Source organism: Cucurbita maxima, unplaced genomic scaffold (genome assembly GCF_002738345.1).
Source record: "Cucurbita maxima cultivar Rimu unplaced genomic scaffold, Cmax_1.0 Cma_Scf00018, whole genome shotgun sequence".
NCBI classification, from domain to species: Eukaryota; Viridiplantae; Streptophyta; class Magnoliopsida; order Cucurbitales; family Cucurbitaceae; genus Cucurbita; species Cucurbita maxima.
In genome coordinates, this window is record NW_019272034.1 from 2,666,416 (window position 1) to 2,685,120 (window position 18,705).

The 18,705-nt window shown below is 35.0% G+C and overlaps 4 protein-coding genes across 7 annotated transcripts in view; 2 read left to right on the top strand and 2 right to left on the bottom strand.

Moving 5' to 3' along the window:
• The window catches only part of LOC111493424 (iron-sulfur assembly protein IscA-like 2, mitochondrial), a 3,344-nt gene extending 618 nt beyond the window's left edge, over positions 1-2,726 (top strand). Inside the window, exons 2-5 of the mRNA XM_023143136.1 lie at positions 873-1,090; positions 1,642-1,763; positions 1,886-1,994; positions 2,405-2,726. Coding sequence (XP_022998904.1) covers positions 908-1,090; positions 1,642-1,763; positions 1,886-1,994; positions 2,405-2,470 — 480 coding nt within the window. The 5' untranslated portion in view covers positions 873-907 and the 3' untranslated portion in view covers positions 2,471-2,726. The remainder of the gene's footprint in view (positions 1-872; positions 1,091-1,641; positions 1,764-1,885; positions 1,995-2,404) is intronic.
• Positions 2,727-3,383: 657 nt separating this feature from the next.
• LOC111493406 (heavy metal-associated isoprenylated plant protein 3-like) lies at positions 3,384-5,292 on the top strand. The gene is made up of 5 exons (XM_023143115.1): positions 3,384-3,558; positions 3,672-3,843; positions 4,150-4,409; positions 4,481-4,568; positions 4,656-5,292. The coding sequence occupies exons 1-5, from the start codon at positions 3,550-3,552 to the stop codon at positions 5,159-5,161; spliced, it is 1,035 nt and encodes a 344-aa protein (XP_022998883.1). The 5' UTR covers positions 3,384-3,549; the 3' UTR covers positions 5,162-5,292.
• A 3,515-nt stretch (positions 5,293-8,807) lies between these two features.
• On the bottom strand, positions 8,808-9,191 carry LOC111493242 (auxin-responsive protein SAUR50-like). The gene has a single exon (XM_023142893.1). It carries the CDS (start codon positions 9,189-9,191, stop codon positions 8,808-8,810), a length of 384 nt encoding a protein of 127 aa, XP_022998661.1.
• A 1,906-nt stretch (positions 9,192-11,097) lies between these two features.
• LOC111493388 (ABC transporter G family member 3-like) overlaps positions 11,098-18,705 on the bottom strand; it is a 7,872-nt gene continuing 264 nt past the window's right edge. The window contains exons 1-12 of one of the 4 annotated variants that reach the window (XM_023143086.1): positions 18,546-18,589; positions 17,469-18,158; positions 17,271-17,350; positions 16,707-16,993; positions 15,710-15,881; positions 15,438-15,551; positions 15,022-15,150; positions 14,126-14,317; positions 13,566-13,652; positions 13,054-13,326; positions 12,792-12,899; positions 11,184-11,481 (exon numbers count right to left, since the gene is read on the bottom strand). In XM_023143086.1, coding sequence (XP_022998854.1) covers positions 11,230-11,481; positions 12,792-12,899; positions 13,054-13,326; positions 13,566-13,652; positions 14,126-14,317; positions 15,022-15,150; positions 15,438-15,551; positions 15,710-15,881; positions 16,707-16,993; positions 17,271-17,350; positions 17,469-17,940 — 2,166 coding nt within the window. In that variant the 5' untranslated portion in view covers positions 17,941-18,158; positions 18,546-18,589 and the 3' untranslated portion in view covers positions 11,184-11,229. Of the gene's footprint in view, positions 11,482-12,791; positions 12,900-13,053; positions 13,327-13,565; positions 13,653-14,125; positions 14,318-15,021; positions 15,151-15,437; positions 15,552-15,709; positions 15,882-16,706; positions 16,994-17,270; positions 17,351-17,468; positions 18,159-18,545; positions 18,590-18,705 lie in introns of those variants that run through there. The other 3 variants (XM_023143084.1, XM_023143085.1, XM_023143087.1) reach the window with 3 other exon arrangements.

Genomic DNA, 18,705 nt, shown 5'->3' on the forward strand with positions numbered 1-18,705 from the left:
TTTTTTTTTTTTTTTTTTTTGTCCTGCTTGTTTTTCCTTCTTTTGCTTACGATTTCCCGAGTGTTCTTTGACGGGATGATGAATCGACAAAGAAGAATGATTTTTCTGGCTGGTTATTAGCAGTAGCTTTCCCTCCAATTTAAATTGAGAATTTCTGATTACTTGAGTTTGTTGTTGCATTAGTTTTTCTAACAAAACAATTGCTCAGTAACTCGAATCATGCCTCTAAGAAAACCCATTTATTTAATGAAAGAATACTAGGGGCTTACGAGAGGAAAGACCCTTCCAAAAAGAGCTAAACCAAAATAATACCTATACTACAAAGAAGTTTTAAAAACTAACCACTTGTAACCGCCCAAACCCACCGCTACCAGATATTGTTCGTTTTGGCTCATTACGTATCGCCGTCAGCCTTACAGTTTTAAAATGCATGTACTAGGAAAAGGTTTTCACACCCGTATAAGGAATGTTTCGTTCCACTCACCGATCAATGTAGGATCTCACACCACACCACTATAGGTTGACTTAGTGGTGAATAAGGGCTATGTAAATAATAGAGGGATAGGCCAAGCCATGATGACCTCCTACTTAGGATTTAATACCTTACGAGTTACATTGGCATCGGAAGTATCCTAGGAGAATAGTTGAGGTGCGTGCAAGTGAACCTCAACACTCATGAACGTAAAAATAAAATGTCGTGGAAACTAGATATGGAATCTAACCGATACTAGATTTCATCACTATAGCTATAATTGTGTTTGGAGTGGGTCAATTCAAAATGTTGCATTTCCATCTTTGTTTCAATTGACTCGGATAGAAGCATTATCCCCATTTGTCATGTTAATTCCCTTAGCACATTGCGTTTTCCGCAGATAAGGATCAAATTTAAAGAGGATAGAGTGAAGAGATGGTCCCCAGATTGCTAAGTCAGCGGCTAGCTCCATACTTGGCAGCACGTATCCGAGAGAACCAGAGGCTTCTTAGCTCCTCTGTTTCAGCTCTTCAAGAAGCCTCTTCTTTGTTGACATCTCCAGCTCAATCTCCATCTCCACACACCGATACCATTCACATGACAGATAATTGCATCCGGGTACTCCAACATATTATGTAATCCTTTTTTGTGCATGTACCAAATATGCTTAGGCAATTTTTATCCATTTCACTGTCATAATTTGTTTTAGTTCTTGGTTTCTGGACTATACTCATTTTGTGCACCATTTCACTGTCACTGTCATAATTTATGTGCACTATTTTAGTTTTTGGTACTCCAACATAAGATGAATTGAAACATCTTTTCATAATTTTGACAACATTTTCTTCGTTCTTCTTTGAAGTATATTGTATGATTGATGTCTCTTGGTTCATATTACTTGTAACCTTGTAACCTTGGTAATGAACTCTTCATAATAAGATGTATGATGTACTTTCTTTTACCAAAGGGCTAAATTGGTTGATACTCGTTTTATATCATGGATAAAATATATATTAATACCGTTGTCCTGCATCTTTGAAAGGGTTCATTCTCTCTTCTTTTCTACTTAGTTTTCCTTTTATTCTGCGTGTATTGTAAGGGTTGAATAATTACTTCTTATGAAGAACGGTCTTGATTTACTTTCTGCCGAGCCTTGACATGCCTTGCAGAGAATGAAAGAATTGCAAGAACCCATGGAAGAAAAGATGCTTCGCTTGAGTGTAGAAACTGGGGGGTGTTCTGGATTTCAATATGTTTTCAATTTGGATGACCAAACCAATCCAGATGACAGGTTCATTAAAATACTAGCTCATACTTGCTCTGCTTATTTTGGTTTTTCACCTTAAAATTGTCATTGATGTTTCCTTTTACATTTTTAAAAGTTTACCCTTCTCTCTTCTTTCGTGTTTGCAGGGTGTGTGAGAAGGAGGGAGTTAAATTGGTAGTTGATAATATCTCATATGATTTTGTGAAAGGAGCAACAGTTGATTATGTTGAAGAGCTGATTCGTTGCGCTTTCGTTGTGAGTAAACCTTTATCAGTATCGTCGCCTCCATTTTTGCTTCCATGCGCGATTTGTTCTATTTCAGTTCTTATACTCTTAAACGTCCAAATTTAGTTCAATAATTCTAAAACGTTGTCCATGAAGTTATTTTATGGTAACTTTTTTACAAGAACCGGAGTGGAATGATACCCGAAGTACAGGAACCAAAATGATATTTTAACTTTATTATTCTTTATATTTGTGTGGAGTCTAACAAATCTAGGTTGTAAGACGTCTACAAGAGAAAGATTTGGGAGTGAAGTACCCTTAAGTAGTAGTATTCTCCACAAGCCTCATTTTTTTCCATGTGTTCTATGCATTTGTATCTCACAATAGAGCAAGTGCTAATGCAGCAGAAGTTGAATTCTTGTACTATTGTCTGTGTGCAGGTGACCACAAATCCAAGTGCTGTTGGGGGCTGTAGTTGTAAGAGTTCTTTCATGGTGAAACAATGATCACCTCAAAGCTCCCTTCATGTGCAATCTTCCAGGAACATATTCACCAGAAAGTTCCCTTCATTTGCACCATTTCAGGAAATCATAGGAGCAATAATCAAAACGCTGACCTAAAGATAAGATGAGTACGTTTCGATGATAAGATTCTATCTTTGCCTATTTCATGTATCATTTTGTATTCATATGCCACTTCTAAATTATTTGAGAACTGCATTCTTCATTGCATTGAATCATGATATTGTTTATTGTAACCCGATTCATCGTAACCCTCTTGTTCTAAATATTGGATTCATTTGCTGAAAGAATCATCTGTTTTTTTTTTTTTTTGGGGGGGTCATAAATGGTATATATGAGATGATCTCGAGAAAATCTTTAACTTGAAGAGATCATGTTAGTTATCTCTAAGGTTGCTTGACTCGACTTTTATGATAATATTATTATTTTTTATAATAAATCCCTTTTATAATTTGATCTTAATATGATAATTCAAAAGGAACGTTATATATGTTATTTAATTAGAAAATATTAAAAAAAGAAAAAAAAATGATTGTCGCGTGATTAAAGAAAACGCTAATGCAAAATTATAAGGTAAATTACTCGATTAATTTACACAAATAAGTAATCCATCAAAATAAAAATTACCATAATAATAATTTGAAGAACAAAGATTCACTTTTAGCATTTTTATATGTTGCAAAAAGAAAAGGAATTAATAATAATAATTATTATTATTTGTTTTTATGATTTTTTTACATAATTTATTTTGCCTTTTCTCTGACATATACTTTTTTCCACTTTATAAGAATTTCTCGAGGAAAAAAAAAACATTATTCCCATTTTTTAATTTTCCATAAATGGGCATAACATCATGAATCATGATTCATACATACATGTATAAATAAACTCATGCATCCATTCATATGATGGCATGAGTATGCCACATGCGAATGCTCTGCTACCAACGAGACCACTTCCTCTGAAATTTCTCCCGCTATAAGTACTCTCCCTCTCGAGGCGGTTTCCCATCTCTAATTTCGATTCAATTTTGAAATTCAGACGAAAAGACCATCTGGGTCATAATGGGCGAGGTGATTCACCTCGATTCTCGCTCTGTTTCTCTTCTTCACTGCAATTTTAGGGTTAACTGTTAACAGTTTTTGTTCTGTATGTGTTCATCGTCTTTTTGGGGGTTTTCTTTCAGGCCGTGCAGAATAAGAAGAAGAACCAGAATGAGAAAAACGGAGATGGAGGAGGCGGTGGAGGCGGCGGAGGGAAGAAGAAGGAGGACAATCCATTCACTGTGGTTCTGAAAGTCGACATGCATTGTGAAGGCTGTGCCAACAAAATCATCAAATGTGTTAAAGGATTTGAAGGTAATGATCATGATGGCTATGGCGGATTTCTGCATTTCTCTGTTTTTTATCGCTTCGATTTTCCTCATCTGGTTGTTCCCTGTTTTGGTAATCGTTTGTTTTTTCAATACACCTCCGTTTTCGATTTTCCCCTTTTCCGCCATTACAGACCAATGAATTGATAGTGCTCTGTTTTTCAAACACCCGAATGGGGAGACAAAATAACCCTAAATCGGAGTTCGTTTCTGTAATCGGCAATGCAAGAATCTGACACTATGAATGGGACTCTGTTTGGCTCTGTTTTGCTCTGTTTCGTTTGTTCTTCAGGTGTGCAGTCTGTGAAAGCTGAGTTTGAAGGCAACAAACTGATGGTGATAGGAGAAAAAATAGACGCATCGAAACTGAGAGAGAAGCTTTCAAACAAGACGAAGAAGAAAGTAGATTTGATTTCGCCGCAGCCCAAGAAGGAAAAGGACTCGAAGCCGAAAGAAAACAACGACGGCGGCGACAACGACGGCGACCAGACCTTCACCAGTAACAACAAATCCGACAAGAAAACAGAGGAGAATAAGAACAAACCCAAAGAGGTAATCTGAAAAAGGAATTGGTCCCCGTCTGAGATTTTGTTGTTTGATTCCTTTTGTTGGGTGTTTTTCAGCCGCCGGTGACGACGGCAGTGCTGAAGGTATCGCTGCACTGCCAGGGCTGTATAGAGAAGATTCAGAGAGTAACATCCAAGTTCAAAGGTTAGAGATTAACCAACAGTTTAGCAAACAGAAGGGTTTAATTTCATTTGATTTAATTTGATCTGATCTGATTTCAATTAATTACAGGTGTTCAAGAGATGTCAGTGGATAAACACAAGGATTTGGTGACAGTGAAGGGCACAATGGACGTTAAGGCCTTAAGTGGAACCTTAAAAGAGAGACTAAACCGATCAGTTGAAATTGTCCCAACCAAGAACAACAACAACAACAACAACCCCAACAAAAACAATAGCGACAAGAACAAGAACAAGAACGACACCCCGGCCGAGGACATCGACAAGAACAATACCGAAAACGGTAGCAACGGTAACGGAGGAGGAAAGAAAAAGAAGTGCGTTAATGGTAATGGTAACGGTGGTAGAGGCGAAGACAAGGAAGAGAATGTCATGGATGGGATGATGGAAGGGAACAAAATGGAGTATATGGGAGGGATCGGGTATGAATACGGTCATTGGGTTGGGGTCGGGATTGGGTATGGGTACGGGTATGATGCAAGCGGGGTAGCGGGGGAGAATTTACATGCGCCACAGATGTTTAGCGACGAGAATCCAAATGCTTGCTCGATAATGTAATAAGAGAATGAATTTGGAAGAGGAAGAGTGTAAAAAGTGGGAATAGTATTTTAGGGGTTTTGTTTGTTTGGTTAGTGAGAAAATGAGAGAAAAAAAAGACCCAATGAAGTGTGTTTTATTTTGTTTGTGTATATTAATGTTTTATGTCTATTTTTATTATTTTTATTATTTTTATTTTGGAGGGAAATTTAAAAGTCTAAAATTTAATTTAATAATTATTATTATTTATTTTTTTTTGTAAATTATATAAATTAAAATAAAATATTCTTCTCTCTCTCTCTCTCTCTCTAGAAATTGGTTTGAAAAGTAGGTGGAGGAGAGAGAGAGCATGATTGGGTCACTGAATAGCTGAGGGTGGGCCCCACGCGCCTTACATATCACAGTTCCCATACCCAAAATAGCCCCACTGCCTCTAATTCCTTATTTCCTTAAATTCACATTTTTAAATATTTATTTTGGTCTCCACAAAAATAAAAACAATTTATTATTTAATTATTTGTACATATTTGTATTATTTTAATAAAATAACTCCAAAATTATTTTTTGGTGACTCGAACTGATATGAACCAAAAGACATCAATCATACAATATACTTCAATGAAGATGTGAAGAAAAGGTTGTCAAAATTATCAAAAGATGTTTCAATTCATGTCACATTGAAGAAGAATGAAGTTTGATTGTTATAAATTTTGGGTGGGTTACCATTTAGAGTTATTGTATTTCATTTATGTATTTTAAGACTTTATTTACTATAGGTTACAATTACATAATAGTTAATTATGGCCATTAGGTATGAATGTTACAACTCTTGGAATGACTTTAGTAGTTTCATTTTGAGGCTATATAAAGTCATGTATGTTGTATGTGTAAGGGACTTGAAAAATATAGTAAAAAGAAGCATTTGTGCTATTCTTTAGCCAATGGCTAAGTTTCTTTGCAATTCTATGTAGTTTAGGTTGCATGTAGAATTATTCAAGCTCGACATCATCAATCTTGCTTGTGGAGTGATTCGAATCTCATGGAAGTGTTCTTGCCTTGAGATATTTGATCAACAAGAATCATTCAAGCTAGACATGATCGATCTTGCTTGTGGAGTGATTCGAATCTCAAACAATGTTCTTGCCTTGAGATATTCGATCAACAAGGTAATCCGAATCTTACTCCCCTTGTAGTAGTTCCTTTTCTTATCACGAACCATTCAAATAGAGTTTATGTATTACATTATAAACATGATGTATCATTAATACCAGCTACAAAAATCAAATATTATTAATGTATATAATATGATTATAAATTCTATTTTTCGGGTTAGTTGGATTTCCGAACCAAATAAGTATATATTACAATCAATTTTTAAAATTTTTTCCTACATTTTTTTTTTAAATTAAAAAAAAAAATTAGGGTGAAAAATGGAGGGGTGCCCTAAAAAAGAAGGTAGAATTTGTTTGGTAACTGCCTCACTCCACCATAGGACAAACAATGTGTCCTTTCCTTCATTACCTTTCTGCCAATTCCTTTGTACCAAAAAGATCCCTCCCCTTTCTTTTTTTGTTCTTTTCAAACCATTAATCATTTCAATTTTGTTTCTATAAAACACTCTAACTCATCGCTCGTGATGTTATAGTAGGATCACTCGTCTAACGAGTTTGCTCGAATAGTCGCCATGAGCCGTGCCTAGTAGTGGTGGGATCAATGTCGTCGTCGACGCAGTCATCATTGATGGGTGGCTTGATTCATATCCCTTGTAGAAGTAAATGGCACCACACGAACAACCCAACAAGTTGTTGTTCATGTTGTTGATGAGGGCTTGTGGGATTTACGCGTTAGTTTCAAATTTGATGATACCGCTTACAAGTAAATTAAGTGAAAGAAGGAAGGGATAACCCTTAGTATATATCCTTGAAGCCTGTGAACGGTCAAAAACTCAATTAATTAAAAAATTCAAATGGTAACCGTCTAAACTCACTACTAGAAGATATTATCCTTTTGACATGCTATGTATCATCGTCAGTCTCATGATTTTATAAAAAATGTTTCATTCACTTCTTTAATTTGATTTGGAATGTAACTCAAATTGATATAAAAAAAAATCATAAATTTTACCAATCAAAAGTTTTTTTATTTTTAGTTTGTATAATTTATTTATTAGACTAAAGATGGTGATGAGTCCCATGTGATGTTTATCATGATGCCCATCATGTCCATCCCATCATCCATTTTTTATTTTTTATTTTCTTTTTTTACCCTTTACTTTGGACTCTTGGAAAGAGAGTAAAAAATTAATAATAATAAATAAATCTAAGCACTTTTTTAAAATAGGCACATTAATTAAATAGTTAAATAATAAGTTTATTAATTCCATTTTTAAATTTTATATTTATTTAGTTTATATAAAAAAAATATTAAATAAATTACCCTACATTCTTAATTTTTTAATTTTTTATTCAATAACTCTATGATATATTTAAAAAAAATTTAAAAATAAAAATGTTAAATAAGTCAATAATTAATTAAAAATAAAATTGTGAAAAATTAAGAATTTATCGTTAAGATTAAATATATAATTTAATTTAATATTTAATTTTAAATTATATACGTGACATAAACATATATCAATCGGTCAATAATGAAGCGGTAGCATATATGTTTAATAAATAAATAAATAGCGCTTAATATTTAATTAAGAATATTGATAGTGTTAGAGATTCTCAAATGGCAAAATCTTTTTTTTATTTATTTATTTATTGTAATTTTTTAAAAAATATATACTTTTTCTATTTAGATGTGATGATTGCGTGAGCTCAGTCCCATGTGGGATATAGTAGGTCGTGTTCAAAAAGTTTATTAATTATAATAATTTTAATGCATAAAATATTTAATTCAAATAAATAAGTAAATAAATGGTGCATAATAAACTCATTAACTTTAATGAAAAAATAAAATAAAATAAAAAGTTTACTAATTTTGATAAATAAAAATGTTAGCTTCTCACTAAATTGATTTAAATTAATGAGTAAAACCCATTAGAGTAATTGATTTTATACCTATTAAACAAAACCCTTAAATCAATTTTATTAATCCTTCGGTCGATTGTCACGAATTTGACGTTGAAATTTGTTTCGACAATGAATTTTCTTATTTCTCCGACATGTTTATTCTCTATTTTTTTTCTAAATTTTCCCAATTTCAGCTCAAAAACATCGAGGTTACACTCCTTCTTTTCCCATCTTCAATTTGGATTAATTACGTGTGTTTCGACTTCCCGTCACAGCTTCATTTTTTATTATTTATTATATGTGAAATTACTAAATTGCCCCTACGTCTAAATTTCTTATAGTGACTAAGTTAATGACATAACTATGATATCATGTTAGGAATCATGGCCGGCCCATGATGTTAGGACTCCTGGTCCTCCAATTGTATGGTATCTTTTTTTTTACATAAATTTTTATTTTTATAATTTATTATATGTGAAATTACTAAATTGCCCCTCATGGCCGCTAAATTAAGAACATGACTATGATACCATGTTAGGAATCGTCCTTTTTCATTATTTTTCATTTTTTTATTATACCTGAAATTACCAAATTGCCCTCCGTGTTAAACTTCCTATAATTATTACAAAAACAAAACAAAACAAAAGCTTCTAGCCTTGAGATGTTTCCCCAACTCTTTTAAGCTCCAACTTCCATTGCTCATCCAAAATCCTTTGAACCTCACTTGGCTGACATGGGATTGCCAATGCACCTTCATGATCAAACCCATACTCCTCAGCTGCTTCCTCCAACAGCCTCAAGAACATAGGATGGGTCAAACAACTCAACGGAACGATGAATCGTTTCGCCTCCTCCCCGTCTACTGCCACCACTGCAAAATGCCCTTCCTTCACGTCTTCTGGCACCCTAGTCGTGTCGAAATCCTCATTATGAATCCCATTGTTCGATTTTCGACTTCGTGATAGCCTCCTTTGCAGCTTCTCGACGACCGCTTTGATACCCATCTTCCTCTTCATGGTTCTAAACATAGCCATATGGGATAGAAATATCTAAACAGATTTGAAATGGTTTAAATGGTAAAAACAAGAGAGAAAAAAGGACAAGACTTTGGAGGAGGAGACCATAGCATGTGAGTAATTGAATCCCATGCATTCAAAGTGCTATGAAATGTCACTTTTAGAACTGTCTTTTTGCTTCCAAATTATTTGACTCACGTTTAAAAATCACCTAGAGAATGGTGAAGGAGCCCTCCAAATTGAATAGGATATGGGGACAGGAGTAGAGTTCTCTCCTCTCATTAGAGATGTTCATTTTAACGTGCAGGGCCAACTATGAACAAGATGGAAAATTTAACCTGCTCTAGTGAGGAGAGTTTTATATGTTAAATGGGTCGAGGATGGGATTATATTATTCATCTCATCTTTCAACTAGCATTTTTAATACATCTTACATTATTATTTCATCATTCGATCACATTAATATTAATGAGAATTACGCTTATTTGATAATAACTTTGAAGTTTAGTTTTATTTATGTGATGTACCACGTTGGTTTGGGAGGAGAACAAAACACCTTTTATAAGAGTGTGGAAATCTTCTCCTAGTTGACGCGTTTTAAAGCCTTGAGGGAAAGTCCGAAGAGGACAATATCTACTAAGGTAGTGGCTTCGCTGTTCCTGAGTAGGCACGAGGCGGTGTGCCAATAAGGACGCTGGGCCCAAAGGGGGTGGATTTGGCAGGAGTCCCCCATCGATTGAAGAAAGAAATGAGTAAATGCCAGCGAGGATGCTGAGCTCTGAATGAGGCGGAGAGAAAACCCAAAGAAGACAATATCTACTAGTAGTGAATCTGGGCCTTCGTGATCACTCACATTTGACTTGGTTCATTTATATACCTAAATAAAAATAATAATAAATAAATAAATAAATAAGTGAGTCATGTTTAGCATCTCATAAAGGCTGACAGTGTTGGACATAAATGCGGACCCAAATTAGGACACGCCGAAATCCGTGAAGGGACCCGAATTAGGACACGCCAGTACCTTCACCCAACCTACCTCCAAAAATCAAACATGGGAATACGTCCCCCCTCCATAATCTTCTACTACCAACTAAATTTAATTTCGAGTTAGTCCAAAAATGGTATCCAATCAAATCACTACGAACGTGACAATAAGATTCTAACATTGTGCACGTTTGAAAAATCAAGTTTGCTTCTTCTAAACAAGTCTACTTCGTTTAAGGATATTCCTCGTTAATTTCCTACATAAAATATCTATGCAGGTGGACACCACATTGATAAATATCTTACGTACCTCAATGGAGGTCAATTTGACTATTACAAGGAATAAGATAGTGAATATCATCTCTACTTGATAACAATCGCTAAAATTGATTGTGTCTCACTGTTAGCATACATTGTCCGCCTTAACTTGCTACGTATAATCGTCAGCCTCATAATTTTAAAACGTGTCTATTAAAAAGAGGTTTTCACACCCATACAAGGAATGTTTCGTTCCCCTCCTCAACCAATGTGGGATCTCACAATTCACCACTTTGGGAGCCAACATCCTCATTGGCACACCGACTGGTGTCTGCCTCAGATACCATTTGTAACAACTCAAGCTCACTGCTAGCAAATATTGTTCGCTTTAGCCCGTTACATATTGTCATCAACCTCACAGTTTTAAAGTCCGTCTACTCGAGAGATTTTCACACCCATATAAGAAATGTTTCGTTTTTCTCTTTAACCGACGTGGATCTCACATGGTGATAACATTAGTTTAAGGATAAAGAAGTTGAGTGGCAAAACAAGATAAACTTGTACATAGATTATTCAAAGTATTCCCAAATGGAGCCATTGAGTTACAAGATGAGGATGAAAAGAATATATATTTGTGGGTTCAAAACACATATTTCCCTTGAGGGAAAGAGAATAAGGAGGAGAGGAGGGAAGAGACTTGCAATTTGCATAATTACCTAATGAATGTGCATAACAGAAACAGCAAAAGGTGTTGTAAACAGCTGAACAAAAGGCTAAACTACTACTAAATCACATGTTTTCGGTCATGTTTTCAGTCTTTCATATCCCGCTTACAACGAATAACTTTACGCAAACTCATAAATTTACCGACGCGAAAATGTAAAAGAACAAAAACGACAACACGGTATGCCACTACCATGAGAAACAACACCAACAAATTCTTCCATTTGGAGTGAGTATTAGAAGAGATTTCATATGCACTATGGAGAGCTTGGTAACCAGTTATGTTTCTTACCTCACCAACTGCAAAGGAACTTCCAAGATACTCATTCTCCAATAGCCCCTGTAACAACCGTATAATGTCCATTAAAGAATCCTAATCTTTAAGCTTAAGTGGTAAGGTTAAATGACTTGTTCATAAGAGATGATATTCATCAAAACAACCACATTACAGCCCTTGCAAAGCTAACAAAAGGGAGCCTTTCAATTGTTAATAATAATCAAAAGCTGTAATTACAAAAGAATTGTACAACACCAAGAGGTATACTTCAATTGTTTAATTCATTCAGCTAACAATCTCCTATGTGAGTTGATACATTCATAGTGATTTTCTTGAGCGTAATTTGAGGACTAATAGTATGAAATAAGAAAGAATATTATATTAGAGAGACCTTATTCAAATATCACGTTGAATTGACAAAATATCATACATATCCATGAATATTCGGAGTAGTCTGCTTGTACTTCAACTATTCTCAAAAACAATAACAGACCCTACCCTACTATATTTGGTTTCAGGGTATGTAATAGCCCAAGCCCACCGCTAGCAGATATTGTCTTCTTTCGGCTTTCTCTTTCGGGCTTCCCCTTAAGGTTTTAACACGCGTCTACTAGAGAGAGGTTTTCACACCCTTATAAAGAATGTTTCGTTCCCCTCTCCAACCGATGTGGGATCTCATAATCCACCCCTTTCGGGGTGCAGCGTTCTCACTGGCTCACCGCTCGGTGTTCACCCCCCTTTGGAGTTCAACCTTCTCGCTGACACATCGCCCGATGTCTAGCTCTAATAATACCATTTGTAACAACTCAAACCCACCACAAGCAGATATTATCTTCTTTGGGCTTCCACTTCAAGGCTTATCCTTAAGGTTTTAAAATGCGTATGCCTGGGAGAGGTTTCCATACCCTTATAAAGAATGTTTTGTTCCCCTCTCCAACCGATGTGGGATCTCACAAGGTAACTTACAGTATATTAAATCTTATCTATCTGACTACCATGGCTTAAACCCATTTCCTCCTGAGCCCTTCCCCTTCCCCTTCTAGGCTAACTAGGCAAACCCAGGGAGGGTAATATCTTGTTTTTCATGGTTCCAAAGATATTATCCACAAAATTGAATAGGCTTTTGTAAGGCTATGGAAAGGCTCTTTGGGGTACAGTTTTAATTTTAGTAACCAACTTGTGCAAAAGTTTGTTCCAGTTTAAAGGGATTGAGATACATTTAATTTTTTTCATATTATTCTAAAAAATGTCATCTCTTCAATTCTATAGAAATGGCCCACAAGGGAACTTATCCAGATTTAACCAAAGGCAGAACTGTAAACAGTGTAAACCAGTTTCAATATGCAGAAGCAAAGAGTCACAAGTAAACTTGCCTGGATAGAATAGGTGTGGAAAGCAATATAAGATGACGGATACGTCCAGACCGGACCTGGCAAAGCATTTCGGATTCGAAAATAACCTGCTGAGAGCATCATTAGCACCTGAAACAACATATGTACCATCGGTTAGAAATGAGGACGGTGACATTGAAAGACGAGACGTCAAAGAAGACAAAATTAACAAGCACATCTATGCCAGAACTCTCAAGAAATATACTTTCTTCTTCGGAAATGAATCGGGAATAAGCGAACATACATGAGCAGATATGAGAGTCAAAACGATCCAGAAGATGTTTCTCCATAATGAGGCCATAACCAGTATGAGTCCTTCATTTACCAAGAGGCACATAAAGAAATTTAGCACGAAGTACATCAACAATCTGAATTCATCACGGAGTCCTACGAGGAAATAGAAGACGAGACTTGAAGAAATTGAAATGAGGAAGAGGAAGGGTATGCTGGAGAGAAGTTGTCCCAAAAGGAAGACAAAAGCGCCCGAATGATGATTAGATTCTTCACTAGTATATATCTGCAAAGAGTAGAAACATTTTCATCAAAATGGGACCAAACTACAGAACCTAAGGTTTGCAATTACTCGAAGAGATTGAACATTTCTGTACAATAGGTATAGTTGCTTCCATGAACTCTGAGATGCATTAGATAATAAATCACGCCTTGAATCCACTAAATTACAAGAATTGTTACAATGAACTGCTTTCTTTTATGGAGTTTCATCTCTGCGATAAAAGTCCAAGTAACGAGTGTTACCTTAATCTCCCTCATGAGAGCAGGTATTCCGGCGACACTTAGAAGAGAAGTAAACGAAACAAATACAAAAATTGCTGCAACTCTTGTCTGCATTTAAGACAATAGAAGGAAAAATGAACGAATGATATAGAAATAGAGCATATAAATTGGATATATTCAGTTCTCTACGAGTATCAACAACAGGCAATAAAAATATATTGCATATTCAACAATAACTTCCAGTAGCCTTTTTCAGCACTAAATTCCAGTAATCTTACTAGTTAATGAAAACACTTCATGTCACTCCTCTCCCTCTCAGTGTCTTCCACTAATCTTACAAACATTATAAAAGGAATGAGAAACATTAAAAGATGTGTTTAAACCATAATTCGATAGCTACGAAGGCGAGAGCAAGATTGTGGTAGGCACATCAAATAAACTTTTCCGAACAAACAAATTATGCTACAAACAGAAATTTGTATACAACGAGATTGTCTTAACATGAGACTCAAATACTTGAACTAAATTTATAGTCTAAAAGAAAAAAAAAAAGGAAAACAAAAAGAAAAAATGAAACTCACCACAACTGAAGACAAAGAATGTCCTAAGCCAGAGAATACTGTACCGATACAAACTGCAAGTAGCATGTAAAGAATAAGCCTAAGCCAATAGTATTTCCACTCCCTTGACATAACCAATAAAGACCTCCAAGTCAAAACTGCAATCCTTGTTAAACTACTTGCTTTTCCCTTGCTTTTAAGAGATGAACCTTCCTGTCAAAGAAGCAGCACGTGGCATATCAATTCACTCACCATCGGCGCAAAATTAAATAAGTTAAACAATATATCATGGAGAATGTAAGAGTTATTGGAAGATCAATTTCACTCACCTTTGGATTTTTACCCTAAACTTTCAAGTATTTTGTTTGTCTCTCAACTTCTAATACTCGATTTTAGAGTCTTAATTCCGCATAAGAAAAAAACTATTTCAAGTATTTTGGTCTTTTATCATTACTGTTTAATTAGTCATTTAAGACCCAAATCTAGTTCTTAACCCAACACCTCAACTACTACATATGGTTTTAAACACTGGTTCATATATCTATTGATTAGGTGAGTGAACAAAAAAATGTTGATATGAAAATAAAATAAACATAAGATGTTCTTATATTAGGTCTTTGATTATTAAAAAAAAATGAACAACTTGGACTAAAATGGTTTACTATGCAAAATTGAAGAGCTAGAACAAAATATTTGAAAGCTTAAGGACCAAAATAGAATGAGCATAAGACTTTTAGGGACTAGAATAGGATTTAAACCTTTCAATTATCAAAAATGGACTAAAATCCAAATTTATCCTTTACAGCACATAATTCATCTCAGAAGACCTGCATGCCAAGAGACTGAGTAATAGAAGATGGTGCATGTGTATCAGACTTCTCAGTTATTTGTTTATATATATAAAAAAGAAATTATACCTTATCTGTTAATCTTAATATCATAGTTTCAACTGCAGCAGCATCTGCTGATGATTTATATGTTGCTTCAAGTGTGCGGATTGCAACGGCAGTATCCATATTCACTGATGAAAACTCCCCTTGGTCATCCTGTTACAATCAGATTGGTGAACCAAAAGCAATAGAAATTAATAAGAAACATACGATAGTACATATAAATTAAAATATTAACCAAACAAACTATTAAGTTTATTATGGTTATTGAGAACAAACAGAATAAATAAAATGTCATTTAAATAAAAATTAAATCAAAATAAGAGTTTATTAGATAAAGTTAGAATGAAAAATTAAAAGAAATAGGGCTACTTATCAAGCAACTCAAACCAAGTAAAATAAAATCAGATGAATTAATAAAAACAAGACTGAAATAGGGCTACCTGCCAATTCTTGCACATGGCAATGATTCTATCAAAATCTGTATTTATTGCTCGTAAAAAGTGATCAGAAGGACTTTGCATGATTGGACAAGGGAATCCCGCATTTGCGAAGTGCTTCATTGAAATGAAGAAAAAAAAAAAAAGGAGAGAAACATAAGCATTGAAACCAAGATGCTTATTTGGAATCTATGATTCCCTACACAATGCTTCAGAGCCATATCAAGAAAAGTAAATTGTATATTTGAATGCTTGAACAATGCAATTAAAATTACCTGCAAGCAAGCCAGAGTTTCTCCGAAAAACAGAGTATTTCCATTTGAAAGCAGACATATCCGATCAAAAAGGCCAAATACTTCCGTGCTGCTCTGGTTGATGGTGAACACAAGAGTACATCCAGTGCTTGCAAGTTTCTTCAATGTGACCATCATTAAAAGGGTAGAGACACTGAAAGAAGTAAATCAACAAACTCAGCAACAACAGGGTAAGCATGTGCAAGGCACCTGCCTATGGTGCACCGATTATGGCCAGACCATTCACTTAAGCCCTTCTGTGGACTCAATTTTGTCACCATAACCATTCATGAAAACCAAGGCAAGTCCCATAATGAAGACAAAAGATAAAGCCTATTAAAACAGCCCTTCTCCCCTTTCTCTCCATTTTCTTTATTGAACCAAGAATGTAATAGAGAGAGAAAAAACAAGATATGGGCCACTGGCTCTCTAAGATCCAAATTTTATATTGATATTTGAAAGTCAAAAGGCTAGAATTTCTTCAAGGATAACTAGAAACATCGCGGATAAAATACATGTACATACAATCATGAAACACTCCAATTTAAACCATTCCCTAAACAAAAGCTCTGAATAAGAATTAATATCACAAGAGAAATAGTTACAAAATTCTGTCAACATAGCACAACACGAAGTCCTAGTACTCTCATTCCTTACTACTCCATAATGCCCTTTCTTTTGCCTCTCATTCCTACTGTTCTTGACTATCATATTTCCTGAAACAAAAGGATTAAAGTCCTAGAAAAATAATAATAATAATAGAAGTTTGCTCTTTAAACAGTGCTCACTAAATAAACACCATCACACCAACAATAACAAGACTTCTCTCTCTTTTATGTACTGACTATTACTATGCTGAATGACTGTGCAAGATAAATTGTGACGTATCTACGACTGCCGCAGATTTTCACATTTTGTTGCAGAACAGAGAATAATACAGATCAAAGTCCATAGAAATTACGAATAGTATTGTAAGTACCTGTCAAGATGGTAAAGTGGCTCATCAATAAATAATATTTGTGGTCTCATGACAAGTTCTCTAGCAATGCTAACACGTCTTCTCTCACCATTAGGAAGGCCCTTCATATAGCAGTGGCCTCCTATTAGCTTATTTGCATAGTCACCTAATGACATTGCATGGATGGCATCCTCCACCACATTCTTTTTCTGAAAAAAGAAACCAGGTAATTGAAGCAATGCCGAGTAGAAAAGAAACTCCCGGACCGTGAGGGAACCAATCAAAGTCGTCTCTCTCTCAACAAAACCCTAGAAAATTAAGAAAACAGAAATTAGTTAACTAACTGTTTATGCCACCAAATCAAGAAACACAAAATAATTAGCATAAACTTCCAACACCAAAAGGCATCTTACATCCTATCATGATGCCAAATAACCAATACTCAACTAGACTGATAGGCAAATAATTAACTTTTGAATTCATGTTGAGGTGGGTAGAATTAAAAAAGACGAACTACAGAAAATAAAATCACAGATAAATTGATTGATACGAATGAAAAATGCACAGGCATGTGATCTCACTTACATAAGACCCATAAGGCATGCGTGATTTTGCTCCATTAACAAATACTTCACCATACATTTTCGCTGAATGATGTAATCTTCCTACAATAGACCAGAAGAAAAAAAAAAAAAAAAAAAAAAAAAAAACCAATTTAAAATGAGAAAGAAAGAAGAATCTGAAATTTTAAAGATTAGTTATTATGCATAGCCAACTGGAGACCTGCAAGTGCCCTTAGCAGTGTAGACTTCCCCGATTTTGCTGGACCCATGATTACCGTCATAGTTCCAGGCAACGCATAACCATTGGAACTTTTCACAACCTTGTTAGAATACTTCCTTTTTTTCTTTATTGTTATGGTCAAATCTTTCCAAGCGATATATGCCCCATTAATTTTTCTTGCAACGCCTGCACCCTCTGGTAACGGAGGGGATGGTATCGAACAACTATTAAGTTTTGAGAGAGAGGGCGAAGCAGGGGTGGTGGCAACATTGATGGAGTCACCCCCTTCTTCAACTCTCACATCAATATCTGTGTCCTCCCAGTCTGGAGAATCTTCGAATGAGATAGGCTGTCGAAGTGAACCAGGTTTTCGCAAGTAAAAGAAGTTACTGGATGGCACTCTACTCACTGGACTACTTGCTGAAGATGATGAAGACCTATAATTATCAGATTGCGACTGAATTTCCTCCATGATGTCTTTCTCATAAAATATTGCCTCCAATTTCTAAAACTTCAAGTTTGAGGAAACGTGCAACAACAGATCGGCTCCTTCCAGAACGTATGCCAATAACTCTAGTCTACTTATATAGCGACACTCTACGTTCTTATAAAACATAACAGCTCATTTTCATTATGCCGAAAACCTTGCATCACGAAACACGACATGTGGATGCCATTCTGTTGAAGAAACTGTAAAGTGATACAGTCTACATTAGTTGTGATGATAAAAAGTAGATGTTAATATAGACAATGGCAGTTCTGAGAAGCACTTAAAGAACTAATGAACAATGTGAGCTAAGAAATTTCTTCACCTGATAGAGAGTCCCAAATTGTTCTGAGTCGAAGAAACAAACATTTTGTGACGTAAAGAAGCGTTTTCGAATTAAGGATAATATCTTAATCACAACAAATTACACTATATTTCGTTGAAATTAAAAGGCCAACAAAAACTGAAACTACAATCCAGCTCAAGCTTCTCGATGCAGTAGAAAAGAAATTGAGTAGAAACAGAACTCAAAAACAAATAGAGGATTATTCATCAACAGAAACCAGAAAAGAAGCAAAAAAAAAAAAAACCTCATTCGTTAGTCTCCTTTCCATCACTTTCTTCCACTTCTTAGCTTTGAAACATGGTGCCAGAAACCGATAAACAGAATCAAATCAAACATAAACAAAAAAAAAAAAAAAAAAAAAAAAAAAAAAAAAAAAAAAAAAAAAAAAAAAAAAAAAAAAAAAA